Source organism: Clarias gariepinus, chromosome 3 (assembly GCF_024256425.1).
Source record: "Clarias gariepinus isolate MV-2021 ecotype Netherlands chromosome 3, CGAR_prim_01v2, whole genome shotgun sequence".
Taxonomy (NCBI): domain Eukaryota; kingdom Metazoa; phylum Chordata; class Actinopteri; order Siluriformes; family Clariidae; genus Clarias; species Clarias gariepinus.
The window spans coordinates 27792990-27812596 of record NC_071102.1 but is presented as its reverse complement, the minus strand read 5'-3'; the positions used below and the strand labels follow the sequence as shown (position 1 = coordinate 27812596).

The 19607-nt window shown below is 37.5% G+C and overlaps 1 protein-coding gene across 1 annotated transcript in view; it reads right to left on the bottom strand.

Moving 5' to 3' along the window:
* The window catches only part of vps50 (VPS50 EARP/GARPII complex subunit), a 151660-nt gene extending 132673 nt beyond the window's left edge, over positions 1–18987 (bottom strand). The window contains exons 1-4 of the mRNA XM_053492735.1: positions 18851–18987; positions 18149–18217; positions 6553–6675; positions 5937–6008 (exon numbers count right to left, since the gene is read on the bottom strand). Of these exons, the coding sequence (XP_053348710.1) occupies positions 5937–6008; positions 6553–6675; positions 18149–18217; positions 18851–18883 (297 nt within the window). The 5' untranslated portion in view covers positions 18884–18987. The remainder of the gene's footprint in view (positions 1–5936; positions 6009–6552; positions 6676–18148; positions 18218–18850) is intronic.
* Between the last annotated feature and the right edge of the window lie 620 nt (positions 18988–19607).

Genomic DNA, 19607 nt, shown 5'->3' with positions numbered 1-19607 from the left:
ATATTGATATAAATGGCAATTTTTTTATCTTATTGGAAAATGCACATTGTGGAAAACATTGATGATAAGTGTTCGCGACCCAGTGGCAAAATACAGATGCTTGAGGTTTCTGCAAACCCAGGAGACAATGATAGCATCGAAAGAGGAGGAGATATAGTCATTCATTCTTTCATTCATCCGAACAGGGTGCCAAAGCATCACAGGGCGCACACACTCAAAAGGCAATCTGGGAACAGCTGCACGTCTTTGGACTATGGAGGAAACTGGGATGCCTGGAGAGAATCTACCAAGCACATGAGAGGACATTCAAACAAACCCAAGGCAGGAATCGAATACTCAACTCTCCTCCTGGAGGAGATCCATCTCGTTTCGAAATATATTGATATGCCTTAAAACAAATGATTTATCGTCTGGCCCTTATAAAGACAAGCAGATTTTATAAATGAGTTGAAAAATACCGAAAAATATTATAGGAAATAATAATAATAATAAACACCTTCTGACCAATCAGAATGAAGAAGTAAACAGCGTTGTCGTACCGAGAGACAAACCACGTTTGGGGCTTAGCTTTTTAATCATCTCTGTGTCTGACAGTCAGGTTGTAATAGCATGAGTAATTAGCAACAAAAAGCCTGAGTAATTAGAAACAAATTGAACATGGCATGCAGCACCACCCATTCTGTCCTTGTGGCTATGTATCTCCTGTGTTGTTCATGCACAAAACCTCTGCATTTCCTGACCATTTTTTTTTTTCTGATAAGAACCTACAATTTAGTTAGATTTAAAACCTGACGTTGCCCTAAGCATTCCCATGCAGCGTCAAAATGGCTGCAACAGGAGCAACCATTAAGAGATGACTATTAAGCGCTTCATCAATGATTTCTAAAGGCAGATCTTTCATTTTCTTTCATAGCAGACTGGATTTGAGTAGTGATGTGCAAGTGTGTGTGTGTGTGTGTGTGTGTGTGTGTGTGTGTGCACACGTGTGATTAGAGCAGGTAGTGAAACAGACTGAGAGCTGAGACAGTTATGGCAGCGGGGCTAATATGAATCGGGGAAAAAAATAACTATTCTTATTCACTGCTTTATCTCAGTTTTCCCCAGTCCATGAGCTTTAATCAGTTTGCTTCACCTGTGCTAATAACTTATTTCTCCACACAAAGGGCAACTGAAGGTTCATTGCAGGCAATGTTCAGAATAATAAATGTGATCTGAATTTTTTTCCAATTCTGTATGTCAGAGAATCAATAGATTCAGAAAGGAAAATAAAACGTCTAAAATTTGCCTTTAACAATCTAAGAGACAGTTACAGCTCAGACAAGCAATTAATTTAGTGATGAACTCTTGCCAAGGACATGTCAACAGTCCTGAAAACATGAAAATGTTTCCCATTTAATCATCTCAAATGCATGACTCTATTTACACCCTGCACTATAGTAAGAGCTGAGCATATTGAAAATTAATCAACAATTTCTGTCCTATCTAAATAAAACATTTAATAGTGCCGTTGCACACAAAAAAAACTACTTAAACCAAATCATCTATAATCATGGGTTTATATAGTGATTAATCAATTTGTTAATTTAAATAATAAATTAATAAGTGGAATAGAATAAAAATAGAAAAAATAAATAAATAAACAGCTTATTCTTGTCTCTAATGTGTTTTTTGTGCAGCTCATCCTCCCAGGTATGTGTGAACCCTGGCTCATCCTAAATCAAAAGCAAAGAGCATTGTTTGTTCTTAAAAAGACACATGCAGCTTGAGCACACACACTGCCTAGACAGTGATGGACTGTTCTGTTAAACATTCACCCTGAGAATGATAAACCTGATGGCACCATGCATTTGTTCAAAGCATCCTGTGAAACATGTAGACTCAGGCTACAAGGCTCGGACTTCAGAAGATTGATCATGCTGTTGTGACGGAAATGTCAGCAAATGTGTAAAAACAAAGCTACGAGTCTATGTTGCCCCCAAGTGGCGCAGACAGTAGAAAGAAAAAAAAAAAGAAAGACCAAAAAAAAAAAAAAAAAACGGCTGTTGCTCAGGCTTGGGTTCAAGACCCAGACTTGGCTCTGGATTATAGAGAACAGGCGTGGCTCATTTTAGGGCTGAGGGATGTCACACTATGCTATTTTAAAATATCTGGTATATCATTAATTAGTATTATTTTGATAACAGATGTATTTTAAAATAGTAAAATATAAAAAAGTTCAAGTTTTTTTTTACATTAATAAAAATGTTCACAAAAGTTCAACACAAAAAAAATGTTTCTTATTGAATAAATGCATTATTATTCAGGACTTTTTTCTTGAAGGCGATAATACCATATTGCTGTTTAAAAAAAGGCTGTACATCTGTAAAGTGAAGATCCCACGCAAGGTGCCTTAAAGCTTACAGCATGGTTCCTGTGAACATTTAGTGAGTGGAACACCTGATCCTTGAAAATCTGCAAATTGGTTGTCTTGCATTTGTCTTGGGGAATTGTACACACAATCATTCACGAATATCCATTGCACGTTACAGGACCTCAGCTGGCAGTTACTGCCACGAACCCGTGTATACTCCTGACATTGCTCCAAGCCATTTCCACATGTTTATGCCATTTAAGGAGTTCCTGGAAGGCCAGAGTTTCAGACATGAAGCAGGCAGACCGATCATGGCTCTGTCATACTGAAAAAAATTTGTTTTGTTATTCCGCACACTCAAAAGTCTCGGTTTCACTAGAACACCACCTTGAATAAACATTCTGTCATAGAATTACCTTTAAGGATCATACGTTTTTTGTCTAATATCCCTATAATCATATAGCAATCACAAAAAAATCTGAGCTGAGCTTTTTATTTAGCTGATCTAAGATGTATAAAAGATAATAAAAACATGAAAAGGACAAAGCCACAAAAACAAAACTTAAGTAACCTCTGAGGGAGATGAAAAGCAGAAGGCACTGTAACTAAACACGTTTAGTATAAAAGTTTGTATCTCCCATGAGAAACGTAAAAACTCTGAGAAGTTGAGGATAAAACCATGGACCTTGGACCAGGGCAACATTACATCATGTCAATGGACCTCTGTTTCTATGGATAAGCTGAAATTGGAATATAAAGTTTAAATATGATATAAAGTTTAAATTAAATATGGCAAATTCAACAGAAATAATGCTGCACTTTTAGTCTCCAGACCTGATATAAATATTGCAACTGAAAGAATTACAGGCTCTTGAGATGGTATGAAAAGTACTGGAGACACTTATAAAATCAAAAGCAGGGCTTACGCTCACAAACTTTATAGTATTTTATAGAAAGAGAATTAACCTTGAACTCATTTTATTTTGCTTATTTTCCCCATCAAGCATAAAATATTTTACTATTTATTTTCCATCCTACTGTACACTACCAGTCAACAGTTATACCCTTATAATTCCATTGTTTTTCCTGATTTTTATTTCCTTATACATTGTAAAACAATGCTGAAGGCATCAAAAATATGCAATAATCTCCTCTGAACAGGCGATCTTGAAATGTGTTTGCTACTTATGCTCTTTAAAGTCTTCATAATCTCTAATCTGAGGAGCTGTTTGTTAATTGGTGATTTTTGAGGCTGGTAACTCTAAATGAACGTCTCCTCTGCAGCAGAGCTCAGTTTTGGTCTTGCTTTCCTGCGATAGACTATATAAGAGCCAGCTTCATCATGGTGCTTAATGGTTTTTGCAAATGCACTACACAATACAAAGTTCTTGCAATAACTATTCCAGAATGGCCTTCATGTTTAAAAATAAAATAAATAAATAAATTAATAAATTAATTATATATATATATATATATATATATATATATATAAAATATGTAAATAGTTGATTGTTATTGTTAAATTAATTCCATGATTACATTTTATTTCAGAATTTTAACATTTCCATTATTGTTCCAGAATCTTGAAAATAAAAAAGCTTTTAAATTATGAGGTTTTATTATCCAAACGTTTGACTGATACTGTACATTTCTTTTCCCATGGTATGCAATGGATAATTTTTTTTTTCTCTGCTGCATTTTGAAGTCTCAAGAACACTCAAATACTGAGGGGAATTGATTGATATAAATAGACATTAAACCTGATTAAGTCATTTTAAAAACACCCTGCAGGAAACTGCACTTTCAACAATTTTGGAGTGGCAGCCCAAAATATCAGATACTGTATAGTGAAATAATAGCAGAATCTGCTTTCGTTCTAGGCAAAGACTAAAGTCTGAAAACAAAAGGAGTTTGCAACAGCAGCGCAGATAATGTTTAAATAAGTTGAAAGGAGTTATAATGTTTTGCAGCTTACCGCCTACCTTGGTTTTCATCATTGTAGTTATTTCACTGGATTTGAACAACTTATATTTGAATAACACTAGAAAAAAATATGTGCTTTCTAACTCTCCTGTTTAGTATTGTGTGTGTGCGCGCGTGTATATAACGGAATAGGTCAGGTTTTTTCTTAAAAAAGAAAAATCTGTTAAATCAAAATTAAGGTGCATATTACAGTACGTACATTACCACAGGTCATATCAATTTGAGGTCCTGGTCGTCTTGGTCATCAGATTGCTCGGTCAGAACTAGCTGTCATATAACATTAATTAATTGTAAGTGTTGTCTTCATTAGGGCCCAAGCACCATGACATCAGCCTTATGTCATCATAGTGTGTGAGGGCCCTCTTATTCTTCTGAGGAATATTAGCCTATTAATTTTTTCCAGCATCCGGGACTTTTTGGGGGTCGTAACATGAATGAAAATCAGCAGATAGGTTGTAATCAGGATCCCTAAGCATCTCACAGGAGATTTTGCTGCATAGCTCATACACATATGCATGCAAAACCCAGTAAACATTTAGAGCTCATTGAGCTGATCAACTTTCACAATGCATGTCATGGGCTCTACTCAACAGGAAGTCAATTATTTTACAACACACCCAATGGAGTTTGATACACTATTCCTAGAGAATTTATACGACCACCACCAAACCAGGCCTATGTGATCTCAAGACAATGAGGATTCAATGACATCATATTGAGTGACTTCCCATTCAATGACAACACACAGAGTGACATCACTGTGTGATGCTTTTTTCCCAGCATCCGGGGAGTTTCTCAGGTATAACTATGTTATAATGGTATTGATGTGTCCCCTTCAAATGCATGCGTCCACTGTCTTTCTGCTCATCATTGCTTGCAACTATATTTTTTTCATTAGTCTTTTAAATATGCAAATGTTTAAACTTGACCATACTTCTGTGCTTTGGCCACGCTGGTTACTATTATGAATTATAATATATCTACAACACATTGAAATGATTAGCACAGCCAGGCCACTTTTTTTCTTTTTCTATACAGTAAAGAAATCTGGAATTGAATATGAGATGAGATGACAGGTTAGAGTTTTGGCTTTCATCACCTGTTATTTATGGCTAGATGTGTTAAACAAATTAGAAAACGCCACCCATTGTTTGAACCCGCCCTTTTTTTTTAACTGGAACATTTTAGAATAGAAACATGAAAATTACTGGAACATGTGACTGACAAGTTTTTCATGTGGCCCAGGTGCACCCCGTTAGGGTTGATTGTTTAAGCAATAGACAGCTCAGTTTGGCTACTCTCGGTTTAAGACCTGGGTTTTACTTGTGAAGATTCCATGTGTTACTGAAAAGCATAAACCTGCATAAAGAAGTGCAAACAGCTTTCTATGGATGAAAAGGCTGAAAATTTGAAAGACGAAAATTTTTCTTATGCTGAGAATAAAAAAAGGCATTGCACAAGGATTGGGGTTGGCCAGTACAACAATTTAGAAAGTCCTGAAAATGAAATAAACCACTTTTATAAAGAAGAGGGAAGGAGAACAACAGCAGTTGATGAAACATTGTGAGGGCGAGGACGTAATTGTACTTTAATCTACACTTACAGCTGCTTGCTGTCTTTTGAGCTTATCTCTGTAGTCTTCCAGCTCCTGCAGGTTCAGGTCTGGGGGAAGATTCTAAGAGAGCGAGAGAGAAAGAACAAATCAAGCACACAAACCTTGCAATGCTCTAAGGAATAAAGCAAAACAACAACGATCCAAATTTTACCTCTTAATGGATGTCTTCACAAGGGGAAAAGTAAAAAAAAAAAATGTCACATATGCACAATTTTCCATATAAATATTGGATGCACAATGACTTTGAAGGACATTTTAAGTAATACTGTCCAACATTTACCAAATAAATGAAGATAAACTCTAAATAAAGAAAGCAGTGCATGAATAAGAGGAATTACTTTCCCCTAGCCTGGTCGTACTCATTTATAATGCAGTTTGTAATGCATCACCAAATCTAATGAGATTTCACACCCACAATAAATGGATAATCCATCAATTCTGCATTTGGCTACAATCTTCACACGAGCCCACAAATGCAGTTTCAGGGTTCACGCTTCCTTCCTGAATGACTGAGAAGGTTATGCCTTAACTCTTGCCTTGCTAGATTTCAGACTCAGTAGGCGGTCCTGGGAGTTAATACAGGTGTTAAACTTAGCGAACACACCTCAAGCTCGTACTGCACCATGTCAATGGAGTCGTTGGAATAGTACACCTCCTCTATGCTGTCGATGATCTCTTGCTCAGCCTGCGGATCAATAGGCTGCTCCCTCAGCTCCCTCAGCTCCTCCTGAGAGAGAGAGAGAGAGAGAGAGATGGAGAGACATAAATGAATATAGATGAACCAAAGCTTATTCAGAGTCAGCAATATTGTCTGGAACATGATAATTGGACAAAATGCAGCGTTTCTTTCCAAACTGTGGTCCAATGCACCATTTCTTTTGATAAATTTATCAATGTTTACAGAGCTTAGAACTTAACACTGCAACCCTGATGGGAAACTCCTTATGGATCTCCATGAGGATTAACACAGGCTCATCGATAAGTAGAAAACCACAAGCAGACACAGAGCTTTGCAGACTTTGAAGAATAATGCTGGGAAGTTGGCCTATGATGCAACTATGGTTTAAAAGACAGAAGGTGAGAAAAGCATGGGGCAGATGGAGTCAAAAGTAGACCCCTATCCCCTCCATCATTTCAAATCCTGTTCAAGCGATGTTTGATAATTTTAAAAATGTTCGTAGTAGCAACTCATAATTTTTTTTTACATGAACTACAGCAGTTTCTGTAGCACATAAACGCACTGATATCATGTTTAGACGAAATATGCTGATAGTACATTTCTCAACAAGCAAGTTAAGAGTTTTCACAGACTTTTACAGTTTTCTTCGGGGTGCTGAGTGATTGACAACATGACGTAAAACCATTAGGTTTACCCATGACAGGAAATAGAACTTTGCGATAATTCTCCACTTCAAGTTTAAAAACAGATGTCTCATCGTATCAGGTAGCACTAGCCAAAAATGGTAACCTAACTAAATTGACTGATGAAACTAATTAAACTAATCAGAAATAATTTAACATGAAATGCTGGCGTACTAAGGAAACCTAGACTGCTCCGTGCAAAGGGTAACTGTAAGCCGAGGAGGTGCAAATGATTACTGAAAGAGTTAGCACACAATGCCCTAAGGAAACAGGGGATATTTTCATGGATTAGTCGGGTTACGTTTGCCATGGCATCTGGTCAATATCAACAAGCTCTATCATGGTTTGGCCTCAGTAGCAGAGAGACAGCAATGCATTTTTTAAACTAGTTTTTAAGTCAAACCATTTTCAGGGATTTTTTTCAGGAAATTATGCTAACTTCGTTATTTTTATACAGTATAATTATATAGTTATATAACATATTATGTCATAATGGTAACCTGAACAAGCTCAAAATGAGTGATATCATATTAGTCTGAAAAAACTCTGAGTCTATTTTTTTTTTTTTACCAGCATCCAGGGTGTTTAAGAGGTCTTAACATGCTCAAAAAAAAAAAAAAAAACAAGTTGCATGGCCCCTGACTCGACGTAACATGCAACTATATCTATTATCATTATTATCATTATTTATTATTATTAGTAGTAGTAGTATTAACATGGATGCGATTCAGAAGTACTTAAAATTCTCAAAACGTTTAACTTATGCTATCTTCCTTATTTACATACAGTATAATTATATAGTTATATAGGGGCACTGGTGGCTCAGTGGTAGGTGTTTCACCTGCCATGCGGAAGGCCCGGGTTTGATTCCCAGCCAGTGCCCAAACCCAAGCCACTGGACGCAGTGCCGGTCCCAAGCCCGGATAAAATGCGAGGGTTGCGTCAGGAAGGGCATCAAACATGTGCCAAGTTGTAGTGTGGCATGGGTTTTTTCGTTGTGGCGACCTCTTGCTGGGAGCAGCCGAAAGACCATCATAATTATATAGTTATATAACATTATATCATAATGGTAACCTGAACAAACTCAAAATGACTGATCTCATATTGAATGACATAGCATTCAGTGACATCATAGTGTGATGTCCCAGCATCCAGGGCATTTTGGAGGTCATAACATGCTCAAAAAACACACAAGTTGCGTGGTGCACCCAGGCCCCTGACTCGCCGTTGCTTGCAACTATATTATCCTTATTATTATTATTATTATTATTATTATTAACATGGAAGCTTAAAATTCTCACTTAGTAACTTAGTTGTGCTTTGTGAACTGGCCCTTTCTATGGAGTTTGTGTGCATGTGTGCAAGCATGGTGCACTATGTTATAGTGGCACCTCATGCCCAGGATTCCTGAGATAAGCTCGGAATCCATCATAACTGTGTTTGGAACAAACCAATCACTATGGAGGAATAAAAATGTAAAAGAAACGCAGACTTTTTCTTCAGCTTACCTTTATAGACATCTCCAGGTTTCCTGCTGATCACTTTATGCGAATCTGGTCACATTGGTTGGCCCCTATGTCTCTTTTACTTCTTTACAGTCGTCTCTTTGTTGTCTATATACAGTATTTCTCCAGTTCTGAATGATGGGTTTCGCTTCTGGTAAGGATCTTCCAAAGACAATTTCATAACCTCCTTGGTGCGTGTTATTTTAAAGAACTGTCAACTTTATTTTTCTTTGTTTCCTCAGACACCATTGATTCTTAACTTGGTAAACAGATGTTGCTGTTTTATGTCATTAGATGTGTTAATGAGATCCGTTTAAATACAAATTACATTATTTAAAAAATGTCACAGGGGTGCAAATATTTAAGGTCGCTGTTGATCTGCTTACACTAATATTTAAGACATGAGATAAGATTATGAAGAGAATGTCTTCAATGCAACTCTGACTACCATGTGGGGGTGAAACAGACACATGAGACTAACTGAAGCCCTCAGGCTTTGGAAGTCCAACAGGATAATCTGCTATTGTAGTTGTTTCCAAGCTATAAAAAGGTTTGATTGATAGGCCCGTTTATAGATTCTGACTGGTGTTTACTAATGCTCACTAGCTCATTGATGTTTTCCCAGCAGTCCGGGCACCGCCAAGGTTACAAATTGTAAAAAAGTACTGGAACGATATAAAAAGGAAAGCCTGTCAGAAACAGACAATGGAAGTTGAGCAGGAACGACACAAGAACATGGCTAAAGATAAAGGTGTTTTTAAAACAAAGATGGAAAGAAAGGATGCTAGAGCCGGCACAAAAAAAAACGGAAAAGGAAATTCATCTACAAAGAGTTAGATGTATAAATTAAAACAAGTGCATGACAACAAGAGCCAATTTCAGGTTCATTTTTAACCTGCACTGGAAAAAAACTAAAGAAAAGAAAAACAAAAGAAGCAGTCATGAGGAACATCAGTCTAACTGCTATCTCAGAAATCTGGGGTTGCGCCAAGAGGCACCTGGCCATCTTTAATTGTCCAATAAAAACAGAAACAACTGTGGGAACAAAAAGCCCCAGGATGTTTCCTGACTGTCATCTCAAATCTGGAGAGAGAGAGAAACAGCCTGAACACACCTTCTCAGCGAAGAAAGTAGTGATTTGCCAAAAACTGTATGTGCGCCATGCTACTGCAGCATCAGTACACTGGAGACTACATGATGACTATTCTTTTAGAAGGAAAGGAATATGTAACTGATTCCATGCATAATAACACTGATAAGACATACTTCAACTTACAATAGCATTGTCGAATTCTACATTCTGTTTACACAAAAGGTTGTTTATTAATTATTGTAATGCACTTATAGTGTTAACGAGTTATAATTTCTAGAGTAACAGATAACACAGAGACTGTGCTTGCAAAGAAAATGCTTTATAAACAAAATCATTCATACTGTATGTTTATACTTTCGGCAAGGACATGACTATTGTTATTCTTTAGACAGGGGCTGCGTAAGGGTAACAGCCAGGTATATATATGTATATATTGCTATATATGGATATCTTGCAGTAGTCGAGCCTGAAAATATTACAAAGCTACACACCACTGTACGATAGTGAAACATAACTGTAAATATGTATTACAGAACAAATGTACATGGTCACGTGTGACGTATACTTTTTTTATTGTCATTATTATGTTTCTTGGTATTTTTCCAAATTCATTAGAACACTCCCAGCAACTACCAGTCACAGAGGGCTAAAGACTATCACGTGTTTTCCCCAGGCCACGTGACACCAGCTAACCGCATCTTTTCTCTGCTACATCTTTTTGTGAGCTCACGCACTGATCGGAGCGGCTTTGGACTTCTGACCGAAATGTCTCAGGTTCAAACCCCAGCACCACCAAGCTTCCACTCTTGGGCCCTTGAGCAGGGCCCTTAATCCTCAAATGCTCAGATGTATAATGAGATAAAATGCAAGTCTGTCTGGATAAGGGCGCCTACCAAATGCCATAAGTGTAATGTAAATATCAGATGGTCACTCGAGTGTCTGGGTTTGACATTCTCTGCAATCCAAATGTGTCCTTTTTATCTTAAACCTTACATGCACTTTTTTTCCTTAAATGAGTTATCAACCCATTAACTCCTCTTGCGCAGTTTTTTAAGCTTGACAATAAGTATTCTTAATAGCGTTCCTATCCTGGAGCTGAATAAAAACACTTGCCACATGCCGTAACTATTATATCAAGCATTCTGAACATGCATGCAAAATGTATAAAACTGTTTAAAAATATAACCCAACACTCTAGTGTTAATGATACAGGGAGTATGACACTCAAACATGGGCTGAGACACTGAGTGCACAATATAGCAAAAATTTGGAATGGATTCAGCCACATCTAATGTCTTTAACCATTCTTTTTTTGATGACATCACTTTATTCCACGTAGAAGGGTGAGTGTGTGGGTGTTTGGGAAAGGCAGGGGGAGGCTTTAAGTCTATGCATTTATGTGCAGAAGACAGAGGAGTTTGAGGAGTATGAATCATCGCTCTAACAGAGAAAGAACCAGAGAAAGACACTAAGAGAAAGCAGTGATGTGTAAAACCTTCAGATGACTGGCTCCTGCTTATGACTTGGGACCGAATTTTCCATCAGATGTTTAATAATCCTTTGTCAGGCTATGGTCTTATCCAGTTGTTTGTTTTGAAGACAAGGTGCACAAGTCAAGTTTTGCCATCAAGAGAGGTTCACAGGGGCCTTGATTTTCTTTCAAAATACAGATGCACGAATTAGAATGTGTGGCCTCGCAGTTAAACAATGTTGTCTTTTAATCTGAATACCTCTCATGCCTCTGTTCCCCACGCACAAAGGAATAAACATCTATTTGCAAATAAAAGGCGCCGTCACGTCTACGAATCAATCAAAGCCTAAGCTGTTAAACTCAAGTGCTATTAAATGTAGCTGATCAAAAGAATACAACTATGTTCTGTTTAATTTAAATCTTATGATGAAAGGAAAGAGAAAGACAATGTCCTGCTTCCCCACGTATCAGTGCTGTTGTACATATGCAGCCAGCCCTCTGTCAGTCATTCATGAGCCCAAGCACAGTAATCAAGTAAAAAATAAAAAAAAAAAGTAATCAAGATTTTGACAGACAAATATGTCACAATGCACATTGCCTTATATTTTATTTGCTTCAGTCCAGGCTAAAGAAATCACTGTGGGGATTGGGAAGTTCATATTTATCACTTATAAATATATACATATATTCATACACGGAGATACATCGGTGAGCCAAAAAATTTTAAACTAATTTTAAAGGGGTCATACGGTCCTACATGCACTTTTTCAAGCTGTTTGGACTGAAATGTGTGTTAGGAGAGTTTGTACACAACCACTCTACAATGATAAAGAGCCGCCCAGTGATTTTCTTTTCATTTATTAAAATAACATGCCCCTTCTGAAATCAGGCCAATCTCAAATGCCTGTCGGTGTGACGCCACACCGACAAAGCCCCCCTGCTATAGTTGATTGACACTGGTGTTTTAGCAAAGACCCGCCCTGAGTGAGAAGAAAGCTGTCAGCCATTGTTTTTCGACGCTGGAGCAAAACGTCGCCTAAGCAAGTGTGGTGTACAGTTGTTGGGTGTAATAGGGAACACAGCAGTCGTCATTCACTACCTTAACACATCTGAGCCGCTGAGGACGCAGTGGCTGAATTTTGAGTGTAATTTCTTTTTCTATGAATCTTTGCAGATCGCCTTTTCTAATAATCACGATGAATGCGGAGTGTAAGTTAACTTACCCTCTTATAGAACATGGTTATGGCGTCTTCTCTATGTACATCCGTCTCTATATAATTTCTAATCGCACGTTTATAATAAACAATGGATTAAGGTGATTGTCTAGTTGCAAACTGTGTACATAGTCGGAAAACTATATTATGCTTACCTTTGTACTGCTAGATGGTTTATAACGGTGTCTGTCAATGATTAAGAAGCCATGTAAACACATCAGTAAACACATCGTGTTCGTATCTCTCTCTCAGTACGCTACTTACCCTGTGTTAGCTTTTCCGCTTTTTTTTGTCGTTGCTCGCGGCAGCGTAACAGCCTGTTAATTCATGCCCATGCATTGATGAGAAAGACAAACGAGTCGATGCATGTCCATTCTATTAATTTCTGCGTTGTTAGGCGATATTACAAACTTCCAGGTGGGTTCCGTACTTAAATCAGACCAAAAACTACTTAAGAAAACAGGCTCAGGCTCTATATTCCAGCGTTTTCCAGTTTGGACTGCATTACCCACAAAGCACTGCCCGCACTGGACTACACTTCCGTGGCTATACCCCACGTGTGTTGTGAAGACACGCCCCACAGAACTGGGGGGCGGGCTCAGCAGAGATCATAAGCATTTAAAGGAGCATGTACTGAAACAGGTTGCTGAGAACAGAGCTAGTTTTTACCAGGTAAAAGTAGTGTTTTTTTTTACACAACCATTGAGAATTTTTAATTAAAGTATATTACAAACTTTTCATTAGGACCCTAAAGAATCATATTAACATTTAATGATAAAAATGGGACTGGATGGCCCCTTTAAAAAAATCTTTTCTTTTATTATTTTTTCCTATAATATTTTTGGGTCATATTTATTTATGCACTAGTTTATTGGCCGTACATTGGCATAGGCTGATATTCCAAAGTACGGCATAAGCTGATATGCCAATGTACCGCCAATAAGCAAGATAAAATTCACCAATGCCAGTAACTGATATGATGCCGCATCAACACCCAGCTGCAGTTTCAATAGGTGGTGCTATACTACTTGTCAGAAATGACAGACACTTGATTTGGTTTCAAGAAAATGTCAGCTGTGTGGGAGTGCTGTACCTTTACTGCACAGGAGAAACATATTTAGTTAAAACATGTTTAAGTAGAATAAAATAAAAAAATATACAAAACATTTTGTATTTCTCAAAGTTTTTATAGTTACAGTAATTACATTTAATGTATGTTTCACAGAAAGATCTTTGTTGGGCTATGTATTTACTAAATTCTTATTGTTAAGGCTAAAACAGCTTCTGTTTTTTTTTTTTTTTTTTAAACGAAGATTTTTTTTTTCCGGCATTAAAACTGGAAATAAAAACAATTGATTGCATAAATAACATTAGTATTGGCATCAGCTATCAGCCAAATTATTATTTTTAATTCTATCAGCCCGGAATTTTGGATCCCTAGAATATTATTTTCACTTTAATGCATTCTATATGTGATTATTTTTTACAGCAATAAAAGCAGTGCTTGAAAAGGTGCACTTTTAAAAAGAAACCAAGCATTTAAAGTATTCTGCAGTCATACATTGTTATTACATCAAACTGTAAATGTCATATTGTGTATCGAATCATTTCGAGAAAATTAACACCACAGATAAGTGATCCCTGTTCGAATTGGATTGTTTCGGTTCTTTGGCATCTCAGACTGCTTTGCTCACTTTTTGCAATTTTGTCACAGGGAACACTGTCATTTTGGGAAAGCAATTATATTTATTTTTTATTTATTCATTTGTAGCAAATCATTAAAAATTCTACCCTCTTTTTTTATTTAAATGACTACAGTGCCATCTACTGGCCCAGGTATGGGTAACAGTGGAAGAACTCAGTCCAATGATAAAGATCCTTTGCAATATAATGATTGACGATGATTCCAAATGTGTAAAAGGATAAATGATATACACCATGATACATTTTGTGTGGGTGAAAACACATTTGCTGCCACGTTTCCTAGTCCTATTCTGCTTTGTCATAGGTCATGACTATGACTATACGATAAAAAAAATTATGAAATGAACCCAAAAAAGAGAACTAATAAGAAAGAGACCTATAATATTCAGTTATCTGTCACAGGTACCTTACAGCACAGTGAAATTATATATATATTTTTTTTTGCATTTCCCAGTTAAGAAGCTGGGGTCACAGGTCAGGGTCAGTCAGGATTAAGTTCCCCTGGAGCAGATAGGGTTAAGAGTCTTGCTCAATGGCTTAAAAGTGGCAAAACTTGCAGTGGTTGTGCTCAAATCCCCAACCTTCTGATCAGTAACACAGTAACCCACAGCCTTAACTGTTTGAGCCACCCCTTGAGTAGTGACAGGGCCTAAAATGGGTTCAAGAGGTTCAAAACATGCTATCTGCTTCCAGTGCTCATTGCAATGTATTGCAACATGACGCTGTACAAACTTAGGGTTGTGCACAGTTGTGAATGGAATCAAATGCCTCATATAGCAACATAACATAAATTAAGATGTGCTCCCAGACACTTAGGTTAGAGTTGCAAAAAAAACTTGCAATTAAACCCATCAAAAATATAGCAATCTACGTAAAGTTTAAAAAAATTATACAGTGCAAAAATTACATACATATGTAACATACTAACTAGAATAAAAATGCACTTATAATACAGTATACTGTTTCTGGACAATAATAACACCAATTTCTGTCATTTATTCTTCCTGTTCCAAAGCAATTTAACAATAATTTTTATCTTAACATTATGGAACGCCAAGTAAACAAATTAGTTCCTGTTACTTGAGATATTGTACCTATAACCAATAGCAGACACAAATTCTTGTTATTCCCTCTCCACACTCTCTTACTGTTTTTTTTTTTTTTTTTTTTTTTTTTTAAGTTAATAAGATGCAGGTTGTCTTGTTAGTAAGAAACCAGAACCTCTGTCCTGAAGACTTTCCAGTGGGAAAAATTCCTGATGTTACTCAAACATCTATATAATTGTTAACTAAACATCTCCTTACAGAAAGGTTCCACATATTAATAATTATTTAGCTTTCTTTTTTAAGTGGTCCATGAGATACTTCTCCAACTTGGCTGGAGTCCATCTGTGGAAGACATTTGGAACAACCAATAGTCTTTTCACATCTAGCCGCCCAACCAAACTAGAATACCTAAGAATGAGAGGTTACCGAGAACCTAAGGGTCACTATAAATGAAATTCTGGGTTCTCTTGTGAAGATAGGAGAGTTTTACAGAAGAACAATCATCACTACAGCATTCCATCAATCAGTCCTATATGGTACAGTCAGACAGAAGCCATTCCTCACTAAAAGGCACATGACAGCCTGCTGTGAGTTCGCCAAAAAGCACCTGGTGTGATGACACAAATATTGAACAATCAGGAATGAGGAAATCTATGGTCAAACCCAATGATGGCAGCATCATGCTGTGGGGATGGTTCTTTTTGTGACTGGGACTGGGAGATTAGCCAGTATAGAGAGAAAACAGATGCAAATAAAATGAGTAAGTGAACACCTTCAACAAGACCATGACCCAAAGTATAATGCCAAAAAACCTTAAGAGCAGGCATGAGGCCGTCATTGCTGCCTAAGGTGCTTTGACCAAGTTTTTTTCAATAAATTGACAAAACACTTTGTATGTGCATTACATTGCTATTAAGGAAAACAGAAAATCCAACTCATTTATTAATCACAGTCTGTGACAATGTATCCTTGGCTTACGTTTAATATAATCCAGACAGGCCTAGTTAAAATGAGGTTTAAGACTGAAACACTATCTTTTTTTCTCAGCTTCTAGCTCACCTGATTTAACTAATCAGCCTTTCCTTAATCAATGTGGGTGTGACAAAGCAGGGAAAACATTTAAATGTGCAGGACCGGTGGTCCTCCAGGACCAGAATTGAGAAACACTGCAGTGTGTCATGGTGTAACACATACTGACACCACAACACACATTTTAGTAAACATTTCACACTAAGCCATTGTGGATCTCATGAGACTCTGTACTGTTCAGAACAGCACAAAAAGCCATAACAATGTGTAACAGCTATAGCTGAATGATGATAATTATATATTTTTTTATTACTAACTGAATCATAGCAAGCCTTATTGGTATTCTGTTTACTATGGACTAAACTGAGAAAAAAAAAAGAGGAACTATGTAGCTTTGCGATGTTAGAGCTGAGCAATGCAACACTACCAATGAATAATTGGATACAGGCTTTTGTGCATCACACTATTCATTATCAGTTCCACCCAACCATGTCAAGTGTGAGAATCTGATACTTCACATAAGCACAGGCAAGATACTTTATACATATTGTTCCGTAGCTATTATAAAGAAGAAGCCATAAATATGTCTGAGATGCCACACCGCAATCCAACTAATTCATACCAAGGAAATTATAAAATGCATACTTATTCAACTTCTTCCAATTTCAATTCAACGCCCGTGCCTGTGCTCTGTGTATTGGCCCACAACCGATATAAACACCTCATAGTAATGAAGCCGTCTCGCCGAAAGCTTAAGCAACCAAGTTATGTAAAAAAAAAAATTAAAAAAAACAGAAGTACTGCAAGGTATTATCCTTTGTCAAATCCTACCAGAGTAGCAGCTCAAACTACCCTGAGTTACAATAACATGGATTCCCCAACATTTGAGACAAACATTCTAAAACATTCTAAACTTTTATTATTATTATTGATGAATTCAGTACATTTAGTGCCAGTTTTAAAAAAGGAACAAAAAGTTCTCCCATAATTGTTCAAATTCTAAAATTTGTGCAGCTGTGCACACTTATTAGAATAATTGTTAGCAAAGAACTAAATGTGCAACCAACTGTACAAGTGTAAGACCATGTTATAATAGAACCAGATCTTGTCTCAGACCTTTAAAACCAGTGAAACAAGGAAAGATTGAAAGGGAAATTTTGACACGCAGTAATTCAATGCTCTTGGTGGTCATTGCAGGACACTTTTCTTCTTCCTTTTTCAATAATAGTGTTATATTTAAACCAGATTAAACCTGTTATACACCGTACAACAATCCAAATTAGTAACTAAATGTCCCACAATGCATCTATACTTTATTTTATAAACAGAATCTAATATAAGATGCAAAACTCCTTATTACATACTGCAGCACTCAGTTTCTGCCTCTCAATCATACACATGCATTCACTCATGATCTATACAGCTTGATCCTGTATAGAGGGTCGCAAAAGACCTGGAGCCTATCCCAAGGCACGAGACGAGGTACACCCTAGACAGAGTGCAAATCCATCGCACAACCATTCACAACCTGTGGGCAATTTGGGAAAGCAAATAAACCATATCTGCATGTTATTGGACTGTGGGAGAAGAACAGAGTAGCCGGAGGAAACCTTCCAAAAACGTGGAGAACATGCACACATACCCAAGGCGGGAGTCAAACCCGGACTCTGGAGGTGCGAGGCCACCGTGCCACTAACATGTGAACATATGTAGTTAATTTAAAAAAATCGAAAGCAGTTAAAGTCAAGCAGTTTACAAAAAGCCGGGTCAACTCACCTTACTCGGGACCCTGAAGCTCTCCACAGGACTCATATCTGCCATACTCTCTTGGGGGCTTTTCAAGCCCTGTTAGAATTAGATAGATAGATAGATAGATAGATAGATAGATAGATAGATAGATAGATAGATAGATAGATAGATGCACAGTAATAAAAAAGAAACATTAAGCACAGAATGTCAGTTATATTCACAGGAATAAAGGCAAGTGCAGTTGTTTTGGCCTGGATTACTGGGTAAGTGATGAACCACCCCAAGTCAAGCTCTAGACCTGATAATATTAAATGACTAGCCCTAAATAATAATAATTCATACACATTAATGATTAAGATTTCTCATTCGGCATTAGTAACATGACTCTGATCAGGTTTACACTGCAGATGTTTGTTTGTTTGTTTGTTTGTTTGTTAAAGGTAACGCGCGTCTCAGATGCCCGAACACACACAAACAGACAGACAGATAGATAAATCTCGTCTTGCTTGGCCGGTAACCTAAGTTAAGAATGTAATCTTTTCAAACGTACACGGTCCCAAGTCTATTAAAAATGAAATGACATTTTGACATCAGTGTTTACAGCTAGCACACAGCCTCACTGCACTAACAGCTCGCTAACAGCACTTCCGGACTCCTCAGGGCTCTGAGAGTAGAAATGTAAAATAATTAACATAAACAGATGAATATGAACGCGTTATTATGCCTTACCTGTCGGGCCATTAAAGATTTAATTTTCTGCATCGTAAAGCAAATGAACGTCAGTTGTAAGGACTACAATAAACAGCGTTGAGACATGAATGTATCACAAACAGCGAATCAGATGTTGCTATGCCAGACAGCTGCCATGTTTCTTCTGCACCACGTGACAGGAAGAATACCGCGGCGCCGTATGGGATATGTAGTTTAACATTAGGATCGTCTACAGTTGTTCTCACGTAAGTGTGGTCTATACACACGCATATATATATGTGTGTCTCAGGAATCATAAAACCTTACTGATTAGCTGTCATACTTGTGCATACAAAATTAAGAGTAATTTTAAAAATTTATTTTATATTGTGGCGTTTTTATCACCCGAAAGGATGGTGGAGAGACGAGTGAGCTTATATTGCTACCCAATGCAATGGCTGGGAGTACTTTATTAAGCACACAGCATGAAAGGCATGAGCAGGACCTTCACTCAGGAGCCTACATCCAATTCAGCACTAGCTTGAACTGGAGCACATTTCACATGTCACACACCCCTCACACAAACAGGGCCGAAGCCACCAACCCAAACACCTTTCCCCAACATGGTGAACACACACCGACATCCCCGCAAGGCATGCTGGTCGTCAGCCGCCGCCCCGCCCACGCCACACTGCCCCCACCCGAGCTGTGACCGTCCCTGGTCACCATGAAGAACTCCGTTTCGGAGGCGTGGAGGCGGTCGGCGCTGGCGGTGGGAACGCCGGCGTCCTTTGGC